Source organism: Heliconius melpomene, chromosome 16 (assembly GCF_056956725.1).
Source record: "Heliconius melpomene rosina isolate 202511_hmr_F chromosome 16, ASM5695672v1, whole genome shotgun sequence".
NCBI lineage: Eukaryota > Metazoa > Arthropoda > Insecta > Lepidoptera > Nymphalidae > Heliconius > Heliconius melpomene.
The window spans coordinates 1266077-1291165 of NC_140404.1; the positions used below are offsets into that span (position 1 = coordinate 1266077).

At 32.1% G+C, this 25089-nt stretch overlaps 1 protein-coding gene across 2 annotated transcripts; it reads left to right on the forward strand.

Moving 5' to 3' along the window:
- Positions 1-556: 556 nt before the first annotated feature.
- Positions 557-23649, forward strand: LOC146530652 (uncharacterized). Of its 2 annotated transcripts, none has more exons than XM_085199234.1 (3): positions 557-722; positions 17071-17240; positions 20272-23649. In XM_085199234.1, exons 2-3 carry the CDS (start codon positions 17092-17094, stop codon positions 22943-22945), a joined length of 2823 nt encoding a protein of 940 aa, XP_085055360.1. In that variant the 5' UTR covers positions 557-722; positions 17071-17091; the 3' UTR covers positions 22946-23649. The 2 variants fall into 2 exon arrangements, with proteins under 2 accessions (XP_085055360.1, XP_085055361.1); XM_085199235.1 differs by lacking the exon at positions 557-722 and adding an exon at positions 3312-3371.
- Positions 23650-25089: the final 1440 nt, after the last annotated feature.

The window sequence follows — 25089 nt, forward strand, 5'->3', positions numbered from 1 at the left end:
CCTAGTGTTAAGGTCTAGTGTTAAGTTACGCGCTTTGTTACCGGGGCAATGAAAATAAATAATTCTGAGTGGGAACACTTAACTGTAGTGCTTATAGTAAACGCTATAGAAGGACTTGAACCTGAACTTCCCTGTAAGAAAAAACGATTTACCCTGCTCATAGCAGGGTAGGCAGAAAGAAATAAGGGTTAGGCTCCTATTAAGACACTTCCGTTCTTACCTTTCCACCAAAATTTTGAGTATTGAGACATTGAGTATTGAGTGACGGTACTCAAAGCCACGCTTTGCAAGTTTTACATTACCAGATAAGCTTACTATTAGCATTTACCAACTGCATCACAACGGTGCTGATGATAATAAATCAAATTATCCATGATTACCGTTTACCGTACAAAAGTACAACCGTGACATATCGTTTGAAAGTGAAACTTTTCTTTTGCAGATCACTATATACAAGAAAATATACAAATTAACCAGTTTTCTAACTTTTACTTCGAGATAAGCTTCGAAGCTAATACATGCAATTAGAGAAGAATTTTCTCATTAGCTCAAGAAATTAAAAATAAATCAAGAGGCAATGGACTCGACGAACTGTAACGAAAGTGAAGGAGACATGATGAAGAACCGAAACTAACGAGGAGGGTGTCAAAGCAGTCGATATCGAACGCGTTAATGTAATTTACGTGTACATCGATCGAAGGATTGAGGAATTATGTTACTAGGTGAGTGTTAACGATAATGATACGTGTAGCGGTACAGAATATTATAATGTATGAAAAACTGTGATTAATATTATATTAGTACAGATTTTCTATTAGTTTTTGTTGATGGGTCATATCCTGATATTATAGCATAGGTAAATTAGATATTTTTTATATGTATGGATGTTATTAAGCCAGTCGTGGCGCAGAGGCATAAGCTTGCGATTGTAAGCGCGACAGATTGTGAGTTCGATTCCCAGTCGAGGGAATGAATAAGTAATATTTTTTATTTCCTTCGTAATTCGGTGGAAAGTGCGGAATAAAGTGTTTTAATTGAGAACGGAGAGTCTTACCATAAATATTTTTTTACTTTTTAAATAGTGGTTTTAAATATTTTAATTCTTCAGCCCATATGGATTTTAAATCCTTGACATGTCTTCACAAGTATATATTTTTACTAATTAATATACATGTTTTTTTAAAGTTTTCTTTAATTTAATATTATGTAACTTATACAAAAATATAAGTAAGCGCCATCTAGTGAAATATATAATTACTTAAAACATAGACAGCGCCATCTTCATTTTTAATCATGATTTCATTATCTAGTTCCTATTGTACAGCATAGATGGCGCGTTCACCTTGTTTACTGAATCAAATTATTGCTTTTCTGTTTATCTTTGAACGCTAGTATAGAACAGTAATTATTGGTAACTTTGTGCGATTTTATGTTCAAAATTGGGTGACTTTTTTTTCACATTGTATCCCGCATATATTACTGTAGACAGAAAAAACATACTGTTTAATAGTAATTTAATTTAATAGCCGGTGGAGGTGAAGGTTTCATAGAAGCTTATAGAATGGCCTACACAAGGCAGTGTTTGCAGGTCGATATGATATGGGTACCTTCAAAAAACCCGTCTACTCAAAGGCTGGCAACGCATCTGTAGCTCCTCTGGTGCTGCACGGCAGGTGACCCGTACGCTCGTTTGCCTTGATTTTTGCATAAAAAAAATTACCATATGAAGCTAAATAAAAAGAAATTTGAACTTATATCGTAATTACTCTGTCACGTCCCATTTACACTACGATGACGTCAAAGAAATCAAATCTTCGTAGTGGCGCAACTATGCGACGGTTTTGGGTTTGATTTTCACTTAAGGGAATATTAAATATTTCATATATTCATATTTATTATATTAATATATATTAATATTTCATATTTAATATTCTCATTTCCTCGCTCAAGTAAATAGGTAAAGCGTGACAAGTGAATTAACCAGTCACCACCCAGTGCCTCGAAAATTCGGCGGGAAGTAGTAAAACTGTAAGAGTGATAGAACAATTTACAATCGTGATATACCATTTATATAAAGGATTTGTTTAAATTGTTACTTAGAGGTCAATGACCGCTAAACATTGAATTGATAAACAAAGAAAGTGACGCGTTATTTTTCTTCCTTAATTATATATATATTCTTTATTGCACATGTAAGAAAAAAGTAAGAAAACAGTTAAAAAGATATGTTTATTCATATTGTGTGTCACGCGTTGTAATAAATATTTACTTTTTTTAGCTTCACGCTGTATCCCGCACGTAGCAGGGTAGGCAGAAGCCACCCGGGACACTTTCCGCCGAACTTTGGAGGCTTTACGTGTCGAGTGGTCCACCACTTAAGTGTTGAGTTCCAACTCAACGCCGTGCTTTACCTCGTTACCAACAGGGCGAGGAAATGAAAATATTAAACATATCATTCCCCCGAGTGGGAATCGAACCCAGAACTGTCACGTTTACATTCGCTCGCATGTAAACATGACAGTTTTGCGTTTTGTCGCCTCTTGCGCCACGGCAGCTTATGACATGTGTCCAACGTGTCATAGCAGGATAGTGGTCGAGAGGCATTGGTTATAACTTCAATACTCACTTGGGGATGATTAATTTTTTAAAATTATTTTTGTTATCAATATTTTTGGTAGGAAGCTGATGGGCGCACTTGATGAAATATTTCTTAATAATGAATTATAATCGGAAACTTTTATACTATGCAGATATAATATTATTATAATTAAAAACTTAAGTACATTAAATATCACATTTTCCAATTGGTGGAGTTCTGTGCACAAATAAAGTGTCACCGTACAATTTTTCGGAAAGTGGAAAACGGCATTGACTTGATAGGAATAGGGAATCTTCACACTATGTTCCCAGATTCCCTCTACCTACCCCGCTATATTTACGAGATACAGCATCGCAACTACCAAAGCTAGAAAGCTAGCTGAGTATAGAGGGTGGACAGAAGGAATGTCGTGTTGAGACACTCCGTTCCCATTAAGACAATTCTGTTCCCCAGTTGTCGTTCAATTTTCAAATCTTTATTCGAGTAGAGTAACGCACCTCCACGACAATTTTTGTTTACCAGAGCGATCAAATATAAATAATCTATTATCCCTAATGGGAATCGAACCCACTAACGTCGCTTGTACAGTCACACCTCTGCCTTAATCAAAAATCTTATCATATAAATAAACTTATCGTATCGTAATATACTCGTATAAGTAAAACAAGTACCGCATCGGAAGTAGTCCGATATACCGTTGGTCGTAGAAGCTGACAGTTGAATCGTGTACCTTGTGTCCAACGCGTGTGTGCACCAACGGGTTTTTGTAACGGTAAGTTAGAAATTGTTTTGATTTAAATTATCTTTTTTTATTTGGGAAATTTATAATTTTATGAAAATGGTTAATATCGAGGAGTATAGGAAATGAGGAGAGTTAAAAAGAATATTTTATACGGTACCAATAAAAATACATTTTATATTTACATTAGGTATTTAATAACCTAATGTTCCGTTACAAAAATGACATAGGTAACTATTTCCAAAGCAATTCAATATGTACTAGTTCAATATCCAAAAAATATAGTACGTAGTATATTACGGTAAAGAGTGTAAAGCTATTTTACAATATTATACATAACTACATACAGTTTTTTGCTACATTTTGAATAAGATTTGATAATAAAATACATAGGCAGTCGTTAAAATACATTTAGACTTAAGTAAAATATTAATAAAATAATCATTGGTAACAAGGTAAAGCATATTTTGATATATATTAATTTAAAAAAATACGTGTTTTGTTATCCTCCTACGGTATATGTTAAGGTCTGTTTAAAATGCAATTTATCGAATTCGGTGCTAAAATTTAAAAAAAAACTAAAAAGTTCAAATACTATAACAAACTTTGCATTTCCATACATTCGACTCTACCTCTTTTATAAGTATAAGTCTCCTACTAATATTCTAAATCAACTTAAACCTTCCAGAGGAGGGTATGTAACTATGTAAGCTGTGATAGCTAGAACTAGAAGAGATTTCTCTAAACCCAATTACTATAACATGACTCATTTCTTACTTATTCAGTTTGAATTTCAAGTACTTTATATATTACGAATAGATAATTTAATATACATATTTAAATAAAATTGAAGTGTCTCTCTAAGATTTCAAAATTGTTTTTCCAAATGCACACAATTACTTACAAATTACGGAAAAGCTGAACCGATTTTCATGGGACTAACAAGGGAATATAGAGCAAAATATAGGTTATATATTATTACGGAACTCCCACTGGATATATTATATATCTATAAATAAATAATAATATAAAAAATAAATAAGCCTTTTATTCGGATATAACAGAATATACAATTAACTAGTTGTTTCACTACTACAATATAGATTCTAATACAATATAATATTTATTAAAATTATTCGTATATTTGATCCTTTTTCATTTTCTGTAAATCCGTTTGCCAGTTAGCAAAGGCCTCCTCCAACCTACTCCATTCTATTCTATCTTTAGCTACTCTGCTCCATGTTGTGCCTGCGACCTGCCTAATATCATCGTCCCATCTTTTGTGTTGTTTACCTCTCTTCCTTTTGCCGTCCCTTGGGTACCATTGTGTTACTGTTTTAGTCCACTTTTCGTTTCCTCTAATTATATGTCCCGACCACTTCCATTTTAATCTTTTTATTTTTAATGTTACGTCTTGTACCTTGGACTTACTCCTAATGTTTATGCTCCTTATTCTGTCTTTCCTCTTTACTCCAAGCATGCTTCTTTCCATTGCTCTTTGGCAATAAGCAACTTTGTTGATTACGTTTCTTGTTATAGCCCACGTTTGGCTTCCGTATGTTAATATTGGCAAGATGCAGACATTGAATAATTTGCTTTTTGTTGCTATATGGAAATTTTTGTCCTTCATTACTTCCTTTAGGCCCCAGTACCTTCGCCAACTGTCTATCCTTCTTTCGATTTCTTTATTTATGTTTTCTGTGGGTGATATCAGCTGTCCAAGGTATATATATTCCTCAACATAACTAATTTGTGACTCTCCTACATTTATGCTGCTTTTGTATCCATTAGTCATTGCTTTTGTTTTTTCAGAATTCAATTTTAATCCTACTTTCTCACTCTCAGATGCTAAATCATTTAACATTCTGTTTAGGTCTTCTGGTGTTTTCGCGAATAACACAATATCATCGGCAAATCTTAAGTGTGTTAGATTGCGGCCATCTATGTTTAGGCCTAGATTGTCCCACTAGATAGATAGATATATAATAATCCTCTCTCTATTATATATCTAGGTAGATGCAAAATAATCAAACGAATAATAAAACGACTTTTTATACGATAATTATTGCGAGCAAAATCAAGTCAAATCATAATACTCGTATAATGTTTTAGTCTTTGTAATTCTAATGTAATTTGTTATATTTTTAATTATGTTTGCTTTTGTAAACCGAACTTCAACTAGGATGATTAATTACATATTACATATACATACTCGTATGTACTAGCTGATTTCAGTATAATATTTGATTAATATTATAGTTTTTGTTTTTTAAAAAACTGCATTACAAATGTTAGATATACCAAATACAAATACAATAATAATAACACTTTGAAAAAATAATATATATGGTAGCACGTTATATAATTATTTTTTAAAAAGCCCAGGCTCAAATCCCACCACGTTCAAATTCCTCTTGCAATGCAAATACCTCGCTCTGGTATCAAAACAAAGCATGGCGGCCATACAAAACGTTTCGAAAATTTGGGTGATACGTGAAGAACACCTTCTAATGTCTTAACACTTGATTCCCTCTGCTACACACGGGATAATGCGTGAATCCAACAAGAGCATATTGCATTACACAAAATGGCAAAAGTAGGTGAAAGTGGCATCTCTAATGAATGTAGGTCTGTGGTCAGTGTTGTGTTTCCCGATATTAGGGTTACTTTCGCTCTGTCTTAGCTTATACACATCTTGGTAGAGAAAACAGCAGCCGGTGCCGAACTATCGACTATTCAAAGTTTTCATATATTGCTCTAGTTTTAAAAACAATTTTGTTTTAATATCTACAGTATTATTTAATTAATTATTAATAATGAACGATTAAAGAGGCCGTCGTGACGGCATAGCCAATTCTAATTTAAGTAATGGTCGTTGGTTCGATTCCCACTCGAGGGAACGAATTAATTTCAATTTCTCGCTTTGCTTACAAGACAAAGTGCGGTGTTAAGTTCTGTCAATCTACCAAACATTATATATGGGACAAAAAAATATTGGTTAAGTGCGAGTCTAATTTTTTAAGGTATGAAACTCTAAAAATGGTCAGAAAATAGTTGATTCACGAAGTGATTTGTCACTTAGTCCTCTATAGTTACCTAACAAATGTATTAAGATAAATCAATATGAATCAGGTCACTCAACTAGGTTATAGAACAAAGTGGGCATTTAAGGCTATGTTCTACATTCCATACAATTCGTGAAGCAACGGGACCAGACATTATGACATTAAAACAATTGATTCCTATACTAAATTAGTCTTATGAACTTTCATTTGTTGATTGTCATGGTACAGTGGTTATTGGTTTAACAATAAAGGTGTTGGGTTCTTGTCTCGAATGTTTGTTGAGAAATGAGCAAAAATTCTTCCACTTATTAAACTATTCTATATTCTTTATTGCACTAATAATAGTAATTCATAGATAATGGAATATATTATTCAGTAATTTCATTTACAACAGGGGATTATCTCTAGACGAGTTCTCTTCCACCCAATCTGTGTAGGTAAATAAGTACAAAATTGCGAAAAAGACAAAACAGTGTAGTGAAAATAAAAATCCCATCAAAAACATAAATGTAAAATGAAAGCCAAGTTCTGTAATAAAATGTATGCTTTCAGCGATAAAAGAAGTGAGATGTAAATGTATGCCAAGTTCAATGGTCAGTCCTGAAATTTATTTTTAACAGTATAAAATATTTTATAACAACTGAAAATGCCCATTCTTCTTACAACTTGGAGACTTTATTTATGTGTAATATCTGACTTGGCTAGTTTTCATATGAATTTACAATAGAATCTGAATAGAATAGAATAGAATTTGAATACATTCATTAATTTCGATGTAAATTAATTTTAAAACTAGCCAAGTCAGATACTACACATAAATAAAGTCTTCAAGTTGTAAGAAGAATGGGCATTTTCAGTTGTTATAAAATATTTTATATTGTTAAAAATAAATTTCAGGACTGACCATTGAACTTGGCATACATTTACATCTCACTTCTTTTATCGCTGAAAGCATACATTTTATTACAGAACTTGGCTTTCATTTTACATTTATGTTTTTGATGGGATATGCTTTACTACAAATATTTATAGAAATCATGAAGTAAAAGTAAGAAAAAACCCTTGAAAGACCTTGCTTTCTCCGCTTCAATACCCGTTCGATTTACCCGCTGCAGTGATAATAAAATATTTTAAGGAAAAACAAGTAATTTATTACATAACACGATTTACGATAGTGCTCCCTCATAATTATATAATTTCTTCGAGTTCACACTATTTGTACAGACTGACCACTGCCTACCCTGTTACGTGCGGGATACAGCGTGAGGCTAGGTCTTATCATTTCCCTGAGCGTAGATCGAACCCAAAATCATCGTGCTTACAATCAGACATTACTTTACTGCACCACGATAGCCTTCCCCTATCTATACATAGTAGATATATATAGTAAATGGCCACACGGTCGTCCCAATATATCACTAAACAATAAAAGCTATAAATTTTGCAAGGCAATATTTTTCGTAACGTGACAGGAAGGAGTTTTGTTACCGGGCTTTACACGTTTTAACGGTGAATTTTCAGCTGTTATCATACGATTTAAGAACATTTAAAGATATTTTGAATAACTTTATAAAAAAAAAAATTAGAATAGGAAAATCATAACATATTTCAATATTTATATATTTATTGTAAAAGTAAATTATTTTTTTATTTACACATTCTTTTATAATGTTGTCTTTTATGTATTATCTATTGTCTGATTTAAAAATAAACTTTTCCAAATTTTCAAGGCATTGCGTGTTGTGCAGTGAAACTCAACGCCGCGTTTTGCCTCTCTACCAATAATTGATTTCCCGAAATGGAAATCGAACTCACAATCGTCGTGGTTACAGCCACACGCTTCTACGTTTCATTCGAATATATTGGTCACGAATGAAAGGTTAAATACATTAGTAATTTAAATATCCCATCAAAAACATAAATGTAAAATGAAAGCCAAGTTCAGTAATAAAACATATGCTTTCAGCGATAAAAGAAGTGAGATGTAAATGTATGCCAAGTTCAATGGTCAGTCCTGAAATTAATTTTAACAATATAAAATATTTTATAACAACTGTAAATGCCCATTCTTCTTACAACTTGGAGACTTTATTTATGTGTAATATCTGACTTGGCTAGTTTTCTTATGAATTTACAATAGAATCTGAGTAGAATACAATTTGAATACATTCATTTATATCGATGTAAATTAATTTGAAAACTAGCCAAGTCAGATATTACACATAAATAAAGTCTCCAAGTTGTAAGAAGAATGGGCATTTACAGTTGTTATAAAATATTTTATATTGTTAAAATTAATTTCAGGACTGACCATTGAACTTGGCATACATTTACATCTCACTTCTTTTATCGCTGAAAGCATATGTTTTATTACTGAACTTGGCTTTCATTTTACATTTATGTTTTTGATGGGATATCATTACTTTTTGTACAGAAATCATAAGTAGAAAGGTTTATAATGTAATCAAAATCAAAATATTCTTTATTCAATTTGGCCATTACAAGTACTTTTCCTATAGGAAGCTACTACGGCAAGAAACTCAAGAGTTGCTCTTTTTAAAACATAGTTTAGAGTAAGGGCTTCATAGGACATTTCTGTTCGCCGAATAAACCAAGTAGGACACCATTGTGATAATACACTTCTATCTATATCTATATATATAAAAGGACTTGTTCTCACTGACTGAGGTAAGACGCACGCACAGCCGTAGCCGCTGTGCGTAGGAACGTGAAATTTGGACAGATATTTACTTTCGTAATCTGGATATCCACTAAGAAGGGATTTTGAAAAATTTTTACCCTAAAGGGGTGAAATAGGGGTTCAAAGTTTGTATAGAAAAAAAATTAAATCGGCACCGATTTTTATGAAATTTGAAATTTAGATTTTTAAAAGTATTAAATTGAACACGTGTTTCATCGTTTTCCAGAATTCTCCCTCTAAGGGTGCAAATAAGGGGTTGAAAGTTTGTATAGATTTTTTTTTAACCGGCACCAATTTTTATAAAATTTGAAATTCAGACTCTTAAGAGTATTTAATTGAACACATGTTTCATGGTTTTCTAGAATTCTTCCCCTAAGGGTGCCAATAAGGGGTTGAAAGTTTGTATGGAAAAATCTTTTAAACGCCACCGATTATTATAAAATTTTTAATTTATACTCTTAAAAATATTTAATTGAACATGTGTTTCATGGTTTTCTAGAATTCACCCCCTAAGGGTGCAAATAAGGGGTTGAAAGTTTGTATGGAAAAATCTTTAAATCGCCACCGATTTTTATAAAATTTGAAATTTACTCTTAAAAATATTTCATTGAACATAAGTTTCGTGGTTTATTTTAAATCATCCCCTAGGGGTGTAAATAAGGGGTTAAAATTTTATATAGAAAAATCTTTAAATCGCCACTGATTTTTATAAAATTTGAAATTGAGACTCTTAAAAATATTTTATTGAACACGTGTTTCAAAGTTTATTAGAATTCACCCCTAAGCAATAAGCAAGCGAAGCTGCGCGCGTCCGCTAGTACTGTACAAATCTACTGCAGCCTTTATTTCGGAAGTAGCTCCGTACGTAGTTAAGCAAAGCATGTCTTCTTTAGAAGAGTAAGGATTCCCGTTTCGAGCGCTAGTGTAGATACTTAAATCATTCCAGTTACGACATACGTACTCTACTATAGTCTCGCGCAATTTATTAGTTTGTTGTATATCAATACGCTCAAACGAAGAATATGCAATAGCATGGAAGAGACAGCTCCCATCGGGAGGCATTGGAACAATTCGGTGTAAGTTCTTGTTTCAACCACAAGCAATTCTATTGAACGACTCATTGTTCAACATGTCTTGGAAAAAATATAAACAATAAGTTTATTAAGTGCTGACGGTACCAATCTGAATTGATATGATCCCAAGGTCGACTCCGTTCTCTGCCGTTTTCACAAGTGTTCCTAAAACCAGTAAAATCATGAAACTCAGGCCAAAAAAACCATTAAAATATGAGCGGCTTCGTACAATAAAATATATCTAATATAATTAGATATTTACTTTTTTATTATGGTCAATAATATTATGTTTTATTACTCTTAAGACGATATTTAATTATATATGAAAATAGATTATATTTATCTATGAATCTCGACTATAGTTTTTATTTTGTTGATTAAATGACAGTTGTCAAATTTGAAAGTAATGAATGTATGCTGCGTTTAGAAATCTGATATATTAATTAATATTTTTTTCTAATTTTATTATTTTGTTGGAATAACTCAACACGCAATGCCTCCAGAGTTCGATGGAAAGAGGGGAACTGAGTGTCTTAACAGTAGGTTCCCTCTCTCTACCCCGCTATGTGTGGGATACATCGTAAAGCGGATTTATTTATTTTTTATTATTTTGTTTAAGTAATTTTTAATTTTCTCTTTTTTTCTCTTATTTTTTTTATTAACAATTACTTAAATTTTTACTGTTAATAATTACTTTATAATTACTTCTGTTAAGATAGCTGGTAGGCTGACAATATATCAAATTAAAAATAAAATCAGCTTCACGCTGTATCCCGCACACAGCAGAGTAGACAGAGGGAACCTAGTGTTAATACACTCAGTAACCCCACTTTCCATCGAATTCTGGAGGCATTGCGTGTTGAGTCGCGGAACTCTCCGCCGCGCCTTGCCTCGACACCAGAGCGAAGAAATGGAAATATAAGTTTAAATAAATATTTCATTTCCTCGAGTGGGAATCGAACTCACTACCAGTCGGTTTAACAGTCACACTTTGTGCCCCTGTGCCACGACTGACCTTACAGATAGTATATTATTCTTAAATTTTATATGTATTTCTATCAATATAATTATTTTTTTTATATTTATTTTTTAGTGTATTTTTTTTCGGTTTTAGGGTTCTGTACCTCGAAAGCAATAAAACAGAACCCTTATAGGATCTTATATAGGACTTAGTACTTAAATATTGTAATAATAATTTAATATCAAATACGTTAATCGACTATGCAAATACTCTTAGTATAATAAGTACTAAAACATATGCTTAAATTATAATAAATAATAATGAAGGATGTTAATCCATTTATTATATTTTTATAGTTTTACGTGAAGCCCTTGAAGTCCACATGATGGCAGGCTTTGTCAGGACATAAATTAGAGGCATTTTCAGCTACAAATGGAGACATATCTTATCTTAAAATATACTTGAAAGCATCGTGTTGTTTTAGATGGCTTACGTAAGTAATAGTGAAGTTAGTCTACAAAACAAATAAAATATTTACTAACGTGTGACATAAATAAAAGCAAATACATATAAATAATGCATTGCTCTTATTTTGTTGGCAGGCGCTACACTATAAGTAAATGTTCCTAATTGAATCTATTTATTGAAAAATTATAAGAAAATGTTAAAAAAATACTAGTTTCGGATTTTTTCCTTTACATACACCCAATTACTTAACCGGATGCTAAATTTCACCATTCCAGGTCATCTGGAACTTGGTTAACATTAAGGTCTATAGGTCAGTCACCCCCCTAAAAATTAACGATTTTTGGACGTCATTATCTAAATAACTGTTTGAGCTGTGTTTATGAAATTTTATGCACGTATACAGGTAGGGGGTCTAAATATTTGAGCCAAATATGACAGCTTTAAATGGAATAGTTTTTGAGTTACGAATAGGTAAAAAGTGGCTTCAAATGGTTCGTGTAAAATAACACACGGTGCTGCTCGCCAGTTTTGTTTGTAAAAAAACTTGGCTACGCGCGGCCGCGCGTTTTAAATTTAAATAAAAAGGCAGGTACATAAATAAACATAAATACAATATACATATTGATTCTTTCTAGAGAAATACAGAAATACAGAAATACAATACAGTAAGTCGTTAGTGTCAAAATATAAAAAAATTGCTTCGTTGTCCTCCAAATAATTTTATTTTTTATTATTGAAACGGCCGAAGCGAACTTTAATAAAAATAATTTAAATATTATTTTCACCCGAGCTGGGATTGAACACACGACCTCGACGATTACAAGCAAGCGCAATCCTCCTCTACCGTAGCTTCTATAATGTTCACATACATTTTGTAACACAGTAATAATATTTCGAAGGAAATAAATAAAGCGTAACATAGGACTCTATCATTACAATGGTAACCGCCCATACAGTGACATAAGCTGGAAAGCGTTTCCGTGGATCGCTCTGTTATTACTGTGACAACACACGTGTTTGCTAACCCCAAAGTACTTGGAGGTAAATAAATATGTATACTAGTCGCCGCCCGCAACTTTGTTTCATTAAGTTTCTTTGATTAGAATTGCTGAGATTTCCCAGTAATCTAATATTTGTCTTGGGAATGACTCACTTCTCTTTTGGATATATTTTAGTTTAACTTATTAAAAACGATTATTGATAAAATTAAAAGAAAAAAAAACAGGAAAAATCTTGTAAGTTAAGAACGTAGAGTATAAGAATTTCAAGAAATCGTCTTTCAGTGCTACCCTATACTCCCTAATATACTTGCATATCAAATTCCAATTTTTTAAGTTAATTTTCTAAGAGTATTTTAGTCTGTGGGTGGGGAAGCACCAAATCCTTAGAATGATACTTAAGAATGTTGCAATTTGAGTTCTCTATTGCAATAAAATGGACTGTAAACATAGGTTCTTGAAGGTACACACAGTATAAATAACGAAGTATTCAACAAAAAAATAATAAGGTTAAATAAAAAAGTAACTTTTAAATTCTTTTTTACTAAAAATTATCTTCATCAATTGCCCCCGATGTAGCGTAAAAACGACAGAAAAATTAAAATTGATAACCACTTAAATTTAAGGCGGATTGGCCTGTTATTTATATCTTATTTTATTTTAAAACATTAAATATAAATTTCTTAGTACAGAATATTTCTTATGTCAAGAATAATACACGTTTGTTTATAGTATACAGAAATATATAATAATGAGTTTTAGGGTCCCTCTTTTAGCAAACTAAGCTAGGAGAACTTAATGTTAAGACACTGTTTTCCTCTTTTGCAATTCGCTTTGTCTAACTAATCAGGAAATTGAAGATAATATAAGTGCAATGGGAAAAGAAGGCACGACCACGCCATGATTACAACAAAAATTACACACAATTATCCTAAAACTAAGAAATAAATAAACTAAAATACCCTTAAATAAACTTAAAACATTTAAAAGATAAAAGATTTTTTATTGAAAAACGCTCTCGCAGCATCTTATGAATTGAACCCAAGATATGCCGACCATGACCATTATGTTAATCATATAACTGGAGACGCGCGCATCGGAATGCGTTCTCATTTCTACTCGATCCGCTGGTTTTCCATGTACAGAAAAGGCAAACTATATTAGGTTTGCCGTGTTAAGCTTAAATTTAATGTATATTTTGATGTTGAGGAAGTTCTTAAAGAATTTTGTTTAATAGAATCTTTATTTGATGCTGAAGAATAGATGTCAATCATAAAAATAAATGTAGTAAAGGTATTGAAATAGGGAATGAAATATGTATTCTTTTTTATTTCTTCTCTCTGATGACGAGAAAAAGCGCAGTGTTGAATTCAACTACTCCGCCCGGCATAGGGAATCTGGGAGCCTAGTGTTAAAGCACTCTGTTCCTATTAAGACACTTCTATTCTTCAGTTTCCATCGAATTCTGTAGGCAATGCATGTTGCGCAGTGGAATTCACCACCTTAAAATTTAATATAATTTGTTTTCTAATAAGACCATGTTTAGTTTAACTATTTTTTTTTGTTTAATATTTTTAAAGCCTTGTCGCTTTTAAGATTATATACTAAAAATATTACATTAGTAAGAGAAACAATATGATATGTTCAAAGAAACTGAACGAAAGTCCATAAAAGTAAAAGTAGGTTGCTGCTAAAAGGATATCTTATAAGAACTTAATGAACCTAATGTAATGAATCATCAGCAAGTTCAGTTAATTCAATTAGATTTGATTCTTTTCAAAAATAAACTAGAGTTTCTAAATTTTAGTTTCATTGTTCTAATTATATATTTTTCATATCTGTTTTAATTATTAGCGGTGGTACTCAACGCCGCACTTCATTTTACAAAACAAGGATTACCTCAGTCTTTTTTAAGCTTCACGCTGTGAAGGTAAGCGGAGAACGTAAGTTTCTTAATTGCAACGGAGTGTTCCTGTTTCAGAGGAACTCCTAGTTTGCAGAGGCCTACCCTGCTAAGATACAGCGTTAGGCTATGAAAGAAGCTTTTTAGCAAGCAAAATCCCTTAGGCTGTGAATGGGGATCAGAAAAGAGACATACAAAATCGTCACGGTTTTTAATATTACCAAATCTTACAAATCTGCCCCTGCTTTCTGAATATCCCATATTGTTGCTGTATTTTTATTTAACATAAAAATAGAAGTGGATATTGATTGATGGTTCGCATACCAAATTTTCAAAAATACAAGTGAAAAAATTGGCACATTTAACATTCTGTTGACTTTTCATATAAAAGAGTTCAACGATATCATATATTTGTGAGTTTTTTTGTTTTTATGTATTTAATTTGTCTCTAAGATACTTCTACTTTTTATATAACATAATGATATTAAATTAATAAACTTAATTAGAATTAGATTTAAATATTATAAATGATTTACATTGATTTTTCTTCACAATTTCCGTAATAATCCTTAATATAATAAAGCGATGCCTCTGCCAGCTCTTCTTTAGTAAGTCTTTGGGTAATACAAAAATAAGATATTTTACACATATCTAATATTAAAATATTTCTTTTCGTTCTTCCTGACCAATTTTTAGACATTGCGTATTGCGTGCGCTCAAGCCATACATAAAATTTTCTTAAATATTTTTATTTATTGAATTAATATTAAATTAGTATTAAAATTAAATTAATAAAGTTTTATAAAAGTGGCATAAATATTTGGTAAAGACCTCTAAATCGGAGACTGCAAACTAGTTTCGTTATTCGGTCAGTAATGTTATTCCGGTTTCGGTCAGGGCCGTTAGGTCGTTAGCCTTTCCGTAACGAAATGTCACGATAACGTAAAAAATGTTTAAGATGAAAAATAAAAAACGACAAGACGTTACACGTTGTTTTCTGTCCCCATTTTAAGTGTCTTATCTGGTACTAGAAATTTTAATATATTAAAAGATATAATTGTAAGTACGTATATAAAAATTGATATGCTATGCCTACGATACTATGTGCTAGGATACAGGTAAAGCTAAAAAACGTTCAGATAGAGTTACCTGACTGTAATACAGTGGGCCTGGGTTGAATTTCCACTCGGAAGAATAACTTTTAAATGACTATCATTCTTTTTAAAAAAAAATCTAAGCACAATGAATTTAAATATTTAATACTTTATGTACTAAAACTAAAAAGCTTTGTTCTAAACAAAAAATAAAAAAACTTTTATTAACAAAGCTTAATGTGGTGACGCATACCACTAGGTAGGCATTATGCGCAAATGAAAGTCTTCCCAACCACAAAAGTGAGTTTGTTGAATAACAATATTTGATTTTCATATTCTCATCAACCACAATATTTTTAAGTAAATATTTATATTTTTATGAGAAAGGCTTGAGCAGGAGAGTCTTTAAACGCGACGGTTGTGGGTTTGACTCCCACTCGAAGGAATAAATTATGTTCTGAAATGAAATAGTTATGGTCGAAAGCCAGGCGTAGCGTTCCACTACTATCCTATACGTCTCATATCTCTTATACTATCCTATAAGTATACATATACTATACGTCTCGAAACTTGGACGGAAAGTGAGGAACGAAGTGTCTTAACGGAGTGATTTAAATCTATCTAAATGCTACACGATGCTGAGACAAGTGGACATACTGAGACACGTGGATCGTATGTTTTGGTATTTTTTCTAAATTGTACGCTATATATTTTTCTTTTCTTACTTAAACTTTAAAAATAATTATATTTCAAATTCAAATAATTTTATTCAAAATAAAGAGCTACATGTTTCATTTTTTGTACGTCAAATAATTTACAACGTTGTTAATACAGGAAGTTATGAATATTACTCGTTATAACGGAATATCATACGACGTTAATTAGATAACGGTTTCAGTTTACCTATTCGAAAGGTTTATATATTATATGTTTTTTTATAATTCCCGTTGTGGACAACGGTATAAAACACTAATGTATAAATATAAAGACATTTCTTAAAAAATATTTTGATATGGCCATTTTATTTCTGAAGCCGTGTCTAAACACAGATCCCCTTTCGTCTACCTGCAATACGTCGTACGTACGTATGCGTATGGTATACGTACGTACGAAAACCGTCAAACTGTAATATCTATATAACTTCACTAATATCCATATTTTTATTATTCGCTCTGGTAACGAAGCAAAGAGCGGCGTTGAGTTTCGTTACTAAACGCGCAATGCCCCAGAATTCAGCGGAAATTGGGGAACGAAAGAGTCTAAATGGGAACGTTCACTCTCTCTGCAGTGATATGTGTGGGATGCAGCGGAAGTTATAAATTAAAAAAATATATACACGTATACATTGCGTGCAACACATAATATCGTTTGGAGAACTACGTGCAAAACGATACCTACTATTATATTTAATTTATTTTTTAATAAGGAAATAAAAAAGAGTGCTAATATGTTTTTTCTTTTGATTTCAGGTACAGTTCGTGACGTCAAAAATGTCGCGGCAAAAAAGTGATAGTGTAAAGTGGACTCTAGTTTTAGTGTTAGTTTTATTTGCTCAGCTTATATATACGCGACCTCAAATCGAATCAACTACTTTAGAAGTTAATGTTGACATCGATAAATCAACCGATGTCACACCAAGGTATAGTTATAAGCATAGTAATGTTAGTTTTCAATTACCCTTTGAGTATATTTTAAGGTTAAACAACATAAACAATTTAAGTAGGACATCTTTAGTCGATAATATATCTTTAGAGAGTGCTAACAATTTAAATGTATCCTTTATTAACCCAAAATTAAGAACAAGTCGTGTTATACGTAAAATAAGTAAAATTAGGTTAAATCATGCCACACAAAACAATCTAAAACATACAAATTACCATAACGAACTTTTTCCTATAAAAAATGCAAATAAGCCCGTAATTAAAAAGGTTGTTACGAAATGGACGGACAATACAAAGTATGATGACTCAGACATTTCCCACGACACTACTATATCAGAAGAAAGGGAAAGTACTTTAGTAAATACATTAACAAGTGTAAATATACCGTATAGTACTAGTACTGAAATGCATGATGACTCTACAGAAAATACTAAAAACTTATTGTATACACAGTCAAATAATAAACAATACACTGTTACATACAGTAAGCCCCAACCACAATATGAAGAATCTCATATATATTCTTCTAATGTTCACATAGCAGATCCTTATGTAACACGTCCAAATTATGTCTTTACAACACCTAGGCCGACACCTATTATAACAAATGTTGGATACCCAAAGCCTTGGCCTGACCACATTAATTACCAACCCAATAAAAGGCCTAATAAAAAACCTATAAAAGCTAATAAACCAAAAGACCCACCCAGTTACCACAGCGTTAATAACTTCTCCCCATATCCCTCAAATACTTTTGATGTAACAACATTTCCACCTGTAATGGGTTACACAGACAGAATAGTCATTAGACCTGAACAATATAGCGGTTCCTCTGACGATTGTCCTACTATATTTGTAACTCTTAATAATACTTTTCAAGGTCAAGGCAAGGAAGCTTGTCCTGACCTTAACATAGCTGTCAACACTAATGTTGTAAACAAAAATGTTGTAGTTGAGTCTGAGGAAGATACAGATACAACTTTAACTGATGTTTTTGGCTTACCGCTAGATGATTCTAGTAGTGATGAAGTACCGGCTGACTATGAAGAATCACAAGAAAATGATGAGCAAACTGAAGATGTTTCCAATGAAGAATTGGAATTATCAAATTATAATGCTGCTAACAATGTAGAAGCAGAATCAGCAGAACCAGCTAATTTTGCTTCTCCTACTTCTGCACTATCCACATACACAAAACCAGGTCGACCAAATGATGACGATGATATTTTTTCCTCTGTTATAGAGTTCTTTAAGCCCGCTATTAGCGTATTTAGTTGGCTAGCAGCTATCAATCCGTTCAGTTTTAGTGCTTTATCGTTTATTTTAACCCCAATTATTTTATTATTTGCTGGTGCTTCAGGTTTAGCAGCTCTGTTTACACCGTGGGCCTTTTCTGCTAGAGAATTACCAGAATATCAGATTTATAAGCCGTACTGGGAATGGGACGATTACAACAAAGCTTGGTATTTAAATTCTTTTCCTAATAATAGAAAATGGCAGCCAAGTATGAGAAGCGTTATGGATAATCACAGCGTTTACTTTCAGTTTCCATGGTTTGATGTTGTAGCAAATCTATTAAAGTCAATAACCAAGAACCTAAACGTTCACAGAAGAAATTATAATAATAATAATCACAAAAATCGGAAGAAAAAAAAGAAATGAAATTATAAATTTGTACACACACTTTTTAAAAAATCTCATAATTTTGTGATAAAATAACATAAAGGCGTCGAGATAGATTTGGATTTTGAATCAATCTCATTAAAGCGTGTATTTTATATAGGTAATCGAATATTATCTATCGGCGATTTGTTTATGTATATTGTATATACATATTTATAATGTAGATGTTTCTCTGGTCTGTCACAAATGGATGGACAGATCTATTATTTTTTTACTCACCCCGACAATAGGAGATACCTAATCATGAAAGTTATGTTTCGGAGGACTTTAAATTAATAACATTTTTCTCTTGCTCTTTATTAGTAATAAATTTATTTTCATTTCATAGAGTTCATGTTAAAGAAAAATGGCAAAATACAAAATGATTACTTTCGAAATGCATATAGCAGAGTAATATTTGTTGTTTTTTTTGAGCGTCAACTATATCCCGGACATAGCAGGATAAGCACATAATACACATGAAGCACATAAGACACTCCATTCTCATTTCTGAGTGGCGGAACTCAACGCCGCGCTTTGCCTCGAAAAAAAAAATATATATATTTTACTTCCTCGAGTGGCAATTGAAACCCACAACCAGTCGCGTTTATGGACACATTTTGTGCCCTTGCGCCATGATTGGCCTTCATAAAGCGAAATAATTTTTATGATATATTTAATTTGTATATTAAATATTCTTCCCAAATCGCAATATTTTCACCTTTTTTAACTTTACAGTCCCAATTACTAATCGTATAAGTAAACTTTAAAAGTATTATACCCATATGGTATAGGATGAAGACTTTACCTTATTTAAAAAAATAAACATTAGTTGTAATTTTACATTGACACTTTTATTCTTATAAAATTCAAACATATTACTAAAGTATATTTTTTTCTAAAGTAATGTTGCAGATAAAAATATGGTAATATTTTTGGCTGTTTCTTTAGAACTGTAACAACTGTACATAAATTATCTTATATTAAATGCTTAAATCTTAAGTTCTCATAATGAAAGAAAATGAAAATTTTCATTTTTTTTCATAAAATTCAAATTCATTCATAATATTCACATCATAACATATTATATTTTTATATCTATTACATTTTTTTTATATATAATATATTAATTAAATGAAGTAATATTTGTGATATTCTTAGGAGCTTTGTACATATATAATGAAGCATATAATTACAAGTTCAATTTATTTATTTTTTAATAAAGTATTGAATAAATAAAACATTTGTTTCATTTTGAAGGTTTCCTTTAATTGATTTCATAAAAACAGCAAAGATATCCTTACATAATATATAACAACCTCTAAACTATTTTTTTTTAAATTTCAGTATCAACGAGGGTCATGAAAAGAAAAATGATATGCCAACAAACGAAAATACTGCTAGAGACGTCAAGAATAAGTTACCAATAATTGGAGAATCTATTAAAAAAGTTGCAACACAATTACTAGACAAAAATAACCAAACTCATACAATTGCAGCGGTGCCAGACATCAGAATACCACCAAAATTAAAAACGCAGATCGCTCAGAAACAAAAGATTAAAACTAGAAAGGACGACAGCAATGAATCAGTAGAAAATTCGCATGCAGGTGTCGCAGTACCAGTCACGATGGAAGAATTGGAATTAGAAAACAGAGAAGCGTCAAATGAGTCTTCAACAACTAAAGAAGGAATATCTACTTGGATATTATTAAGCAATCCTGTCAACAAAGATAACGATTCTGTTTCAACGGAACCAACAAAGATAGAAGAAACTCAAAAGAAACAAAAACCAGTAGTAAGCAAAAATAAAACGAAAAAGCCACAAAACAAAATATCAAACCCAAAACGACCGATTATTGGCAGCACAAACAAAGCTGACTTAATAGCTGGAGGTTCAGCAATAAACGAAAATGTTTATAATAAAATTAAGGATACTGTACTTTCTAACGTTCAAAAAAATAAAAATTCTGCTACTCGTACAAGTACAGTTAGTACAACCACTTTAGCGCCATCAACTGAAGCACTTACTACAAAGCCACTAGTTTCTGTCACCCCCGTTGTAAAATCAACATCGAAACCAGCCAAGAAAAATAATAAAAATAAAGTTAAAGTAAGTACTACAACAACTTCAGTAGCTCCAGTTTTTAGTGAGTCAGCGCTGTTGCCCGCAGAACCTAAGGAACAAGAAATTGAGTTAGAAATTAGTACACCTGCTACGACAACTAAAAAACCTAAAAGATCATCAAACAAAAAGAAAACGAAAACAAAGAAACGCAAAACCACGAAACCCGTCGCTGAAAGTTCAACAGAAACATCAGTTTCAACAGAAGTCAAAACTGCAAACAAAACTGCCAATAAAACAAAAGTAAATAAGACTACAAAGAAACCAAATACCGGTACGGGGCCATTTACTACACAAATATACAATTACCTTTCTAGAGAAGTAATGCCGTCAGTCGGTGTCGGAGTCATAGGACTGGCTGGTCTTGTAGGTATTGCCAGTTACTTTTTGTATCCTTTCGCTACACCAGTAAGGCGTACTATTGAAGTCGATAAAAAGGACGATATTTACAGGCATAATGCCGAGGAATACGCAAGTGAAGGTAATGGACAACCTGAAGAAGAAATGCTTGGAACTGTCCTTGCTGGTATGCCTATACATTCAAAGCAAAAATTCAATCCTTACGCCGGCCAAACAGCTTACATAAACAGATATCAGCCAGCCAAAAAAGATCAAGATATAAGATATCGTCAAGTAGCTAACAATTATGATCCAAATCGTAATGTGCATTATCCTCAACAAAAGACAGGTATAGCACATGGTGCTGTATATCCTGAACCTATTAATTATAATCGCTACCAGTATGAAACTCGTCATGCATACACGACAGAAAAGAAATATGAAAAACCTCAAACGTATACACCTTATCCTGCTGTGGAACCTATATATGCAGCTCCTCAAACAGGACCTTCTGCTATATCGTCATATGGAAGTGACATGTCAAGCTCTGTAGTATATGGTGTAAAACCTTCCGGAGACGCTGATTTCAAACCTGTATACCCGTATGATACTCAATTTTATGGTGAATCAACTAGTAGCCCTGTGACTTATTCCCCTACATCGATGTACTTAGGTTCAAATAGTGAGGCAGAAGAAGCGGAAAACGACAAATATTCAGATGAAACTAATACTGACCTTAGAACAGCTGATAATAAATTCGTAGTAGGAAATGTACCAAAGGAATTAACTGAATCAGCAACGCCAGTAGTAGTACCTGAGCATGGACCAAGGAAATTAAGTAGAAGACGCAGAAATGTACTTCGCAAACGGAGTGTCGTTGGTTCAATTGAAGAAATTCTGAAAGCAGCTAGAGAAAATAAAGACAACGAGATTTTTATAAGCAATGAAATTGACGATGGATTATTTGGACCAATATCACCCTCGCCTGTAGAAATGATAGCATTAAAAAAAGATGACGCAACAACACCCGAAACGAAGAATGTTTTCACTGTTTACGCTGTATCAGTAGATCCAAGTAAGGAAGAACAAACAGATGTATCAAGTACAATAAAAAATGAAGTTATTGAAAGTATTTCAACTCTCCCAATAGATGACAAGAAACAAAACACAGAAACTGACATGTCCAACGAATTAGATGTAACCACTAAATCTTTTAAAGTTTACGAAGTGTTCCCAACAACAAAATTGGAGGAAGAATATAGTCCTTTGATAGTTGATAGCAATTCCAAGGATTCCACAGTTAAAAACGTGAAAACAGAAACTACAACTGAAGCCAAGTCTGAAACAACGCCATCTATTCCATTTGTACCACATCGACCGAAGCCAACGTATGCACCAGAAGTTATTACATACCCTCCATTAACAAATGGTGGTATATTCGACTTTATTAAAAGACTGGTTGAATTCAAATACAGATTGGGCTTGAGCATCTTGCAAAGTACATCGGAATCTTTAAGTAGATATTTACGTAATTTAGATGATAAATTGGTGAACTAATTATAGAAAATATGATACTCACATTTTGAAAATCGTAATTATTAGGGAAATAATAAGCTAAGTCTAGAATGTTTTCCCCAAAATAGAGAAAATTTTAAATATCACTAAAGTAAAAAAAAAAACTCTATACGTTAGTGTTCCGTACACTTTAAAATAGTTTTCGGAAGGCTTTTAAGCAATGCTCTCTTTTATACTGAAAACGGCAGATTTTAAACTATATTAACGATATTAATAGACAGATAAGGTTATGTTACTGAAATATTCTACATATAGTAAAGTTATTTCGTAAAAAAATGCATTTAATGGGTTATATTAAGTTTAAATAAATATAATATATACTTTCAGAACTTTTTCCTCGAACTTTTGAGGGCGATGTACTGAATCTATATTGTGATATGGAGATTTTATATATAAGAAAAAGAGTATTTTTTTATATTAGACTTACTATTTGCATATAAAAAGTAAGTTTTATAAGATACATTTGAGCAATATTAATGAAGATTATTTTAAACCAAGTATGTTTGTTATGTCTATTGTATTACATGATATTTTATAGTTCGAAAGTAATTTTAATTCTTTCTGTGTAATTTTTGAATAAAATCGAAAACTCATAAGAAATGAAAAATCATGAGACTTAATAAAATTTTTGTAAAGGATTTTTTGAAATTGTCTTCATTAATATACAATAAGTTCTATAGTTAATACATATAACTGTAACGTGTAAATATTAAAAGTATAGATTTTTTAATATGAAGATGTTTTATTTACTCTTATATTGCTGACAAATTTGACAGTGCAACATATCCGCTTAATTCATTTAAGCTATCTGAGCGGCGTAATGTTTGACTATAAATGATGACGACGTTTATGGGTGTTGATTCGACTCAAAACTCTTTTTCGGCACTACAGCAGTGTATGCTGTATGCCGGATATCGCTTATAGTAAGTTTATAGTGACTAACATTGTGGTTTTGAGGAATTGTCTTCCAACGGCACATAATTATGAGAAAATTATTCATAAACTATATTTTAGGTTTTGTCAGTAACGACATCTGTAAAGCCTTTTGGGAATTTGCATGTTTTGATTCTTGATTTGAGTTTAGACAATGTCATTATTTTTCATTAAGCACTTATAGATGGCGCTGTAGATGAAACAATTTTGTTTTATTTTATTTTTTTTAACTGTCCTTTTTGAATTCAACTCTGCATTTCAATGAAAAAGATTTTTTATAGCTTCACGTAGTATCCTGCATAAAGCAGGATAGGCAGGGGGAACGTAGTGTCTAGAGGTAGACACTATTATATAGCTATTAATATTTTATATTATTTATACTACAATATTTCAATAGATGACGCTGTTTGGTAAATAGCAAACATTACCGTGCTGCAAAATCGACTGGTTATGGGTTCGATCCCCACTCGAAGAAATGAAATATTTATTTAAATTTATATTTTTATTTCTTCTCTCTGGTGTCGAGACAAAGAGTTCTATTCAGACAGAGGCTTCATCATTGTACCAACTGGATGATATATTATATTGCATACGTCTCGTTATTTTGCAACCGTATCATATTGTTTCTTATATAATAAAAGTCACAAGTCGACCTAATGAAATATTAAATTAAAAATAAATAAATTTAATTATTTTTAGCTCTATCCCGCACACAGCAGAGTAGGCACCGTTAGCCTAGTGTTAAGATACTCCGTTCCCCATTTTCCGTTGAATATTTCGAGGCATTGCGTGTTGAGTGGCGAAACTACGGGCCTTGGTGCCACAGCGAAGAAATGAAAATATTAATAAATAATAATTCATTCCTTCAAATCGGGATCAAACCCACAACCGCCCGTGTTAACGTCACACCCACACACCACAGTTAAAAATATACTTATGCATAAAAATATATATAAAGTAAGTAAATCCGACGTTGCCTCGACTTGAAGTAACACCGTGTACCGTGGGAGCTCTTTAGCAGTGCCCTAAGGGATAAAAGGGTTTTTATGCATAGGACAGTGATGCGCACATCCGACGGGCACGTTTACTAATTTCACTTTATTTAAGAATTTTCATGTTTAAATATACTTTGTTGGGGTGTTTTTTTTTCCAGCTTCACGCTTTATCCCGCATATAGCAGGCTATGAAAATTC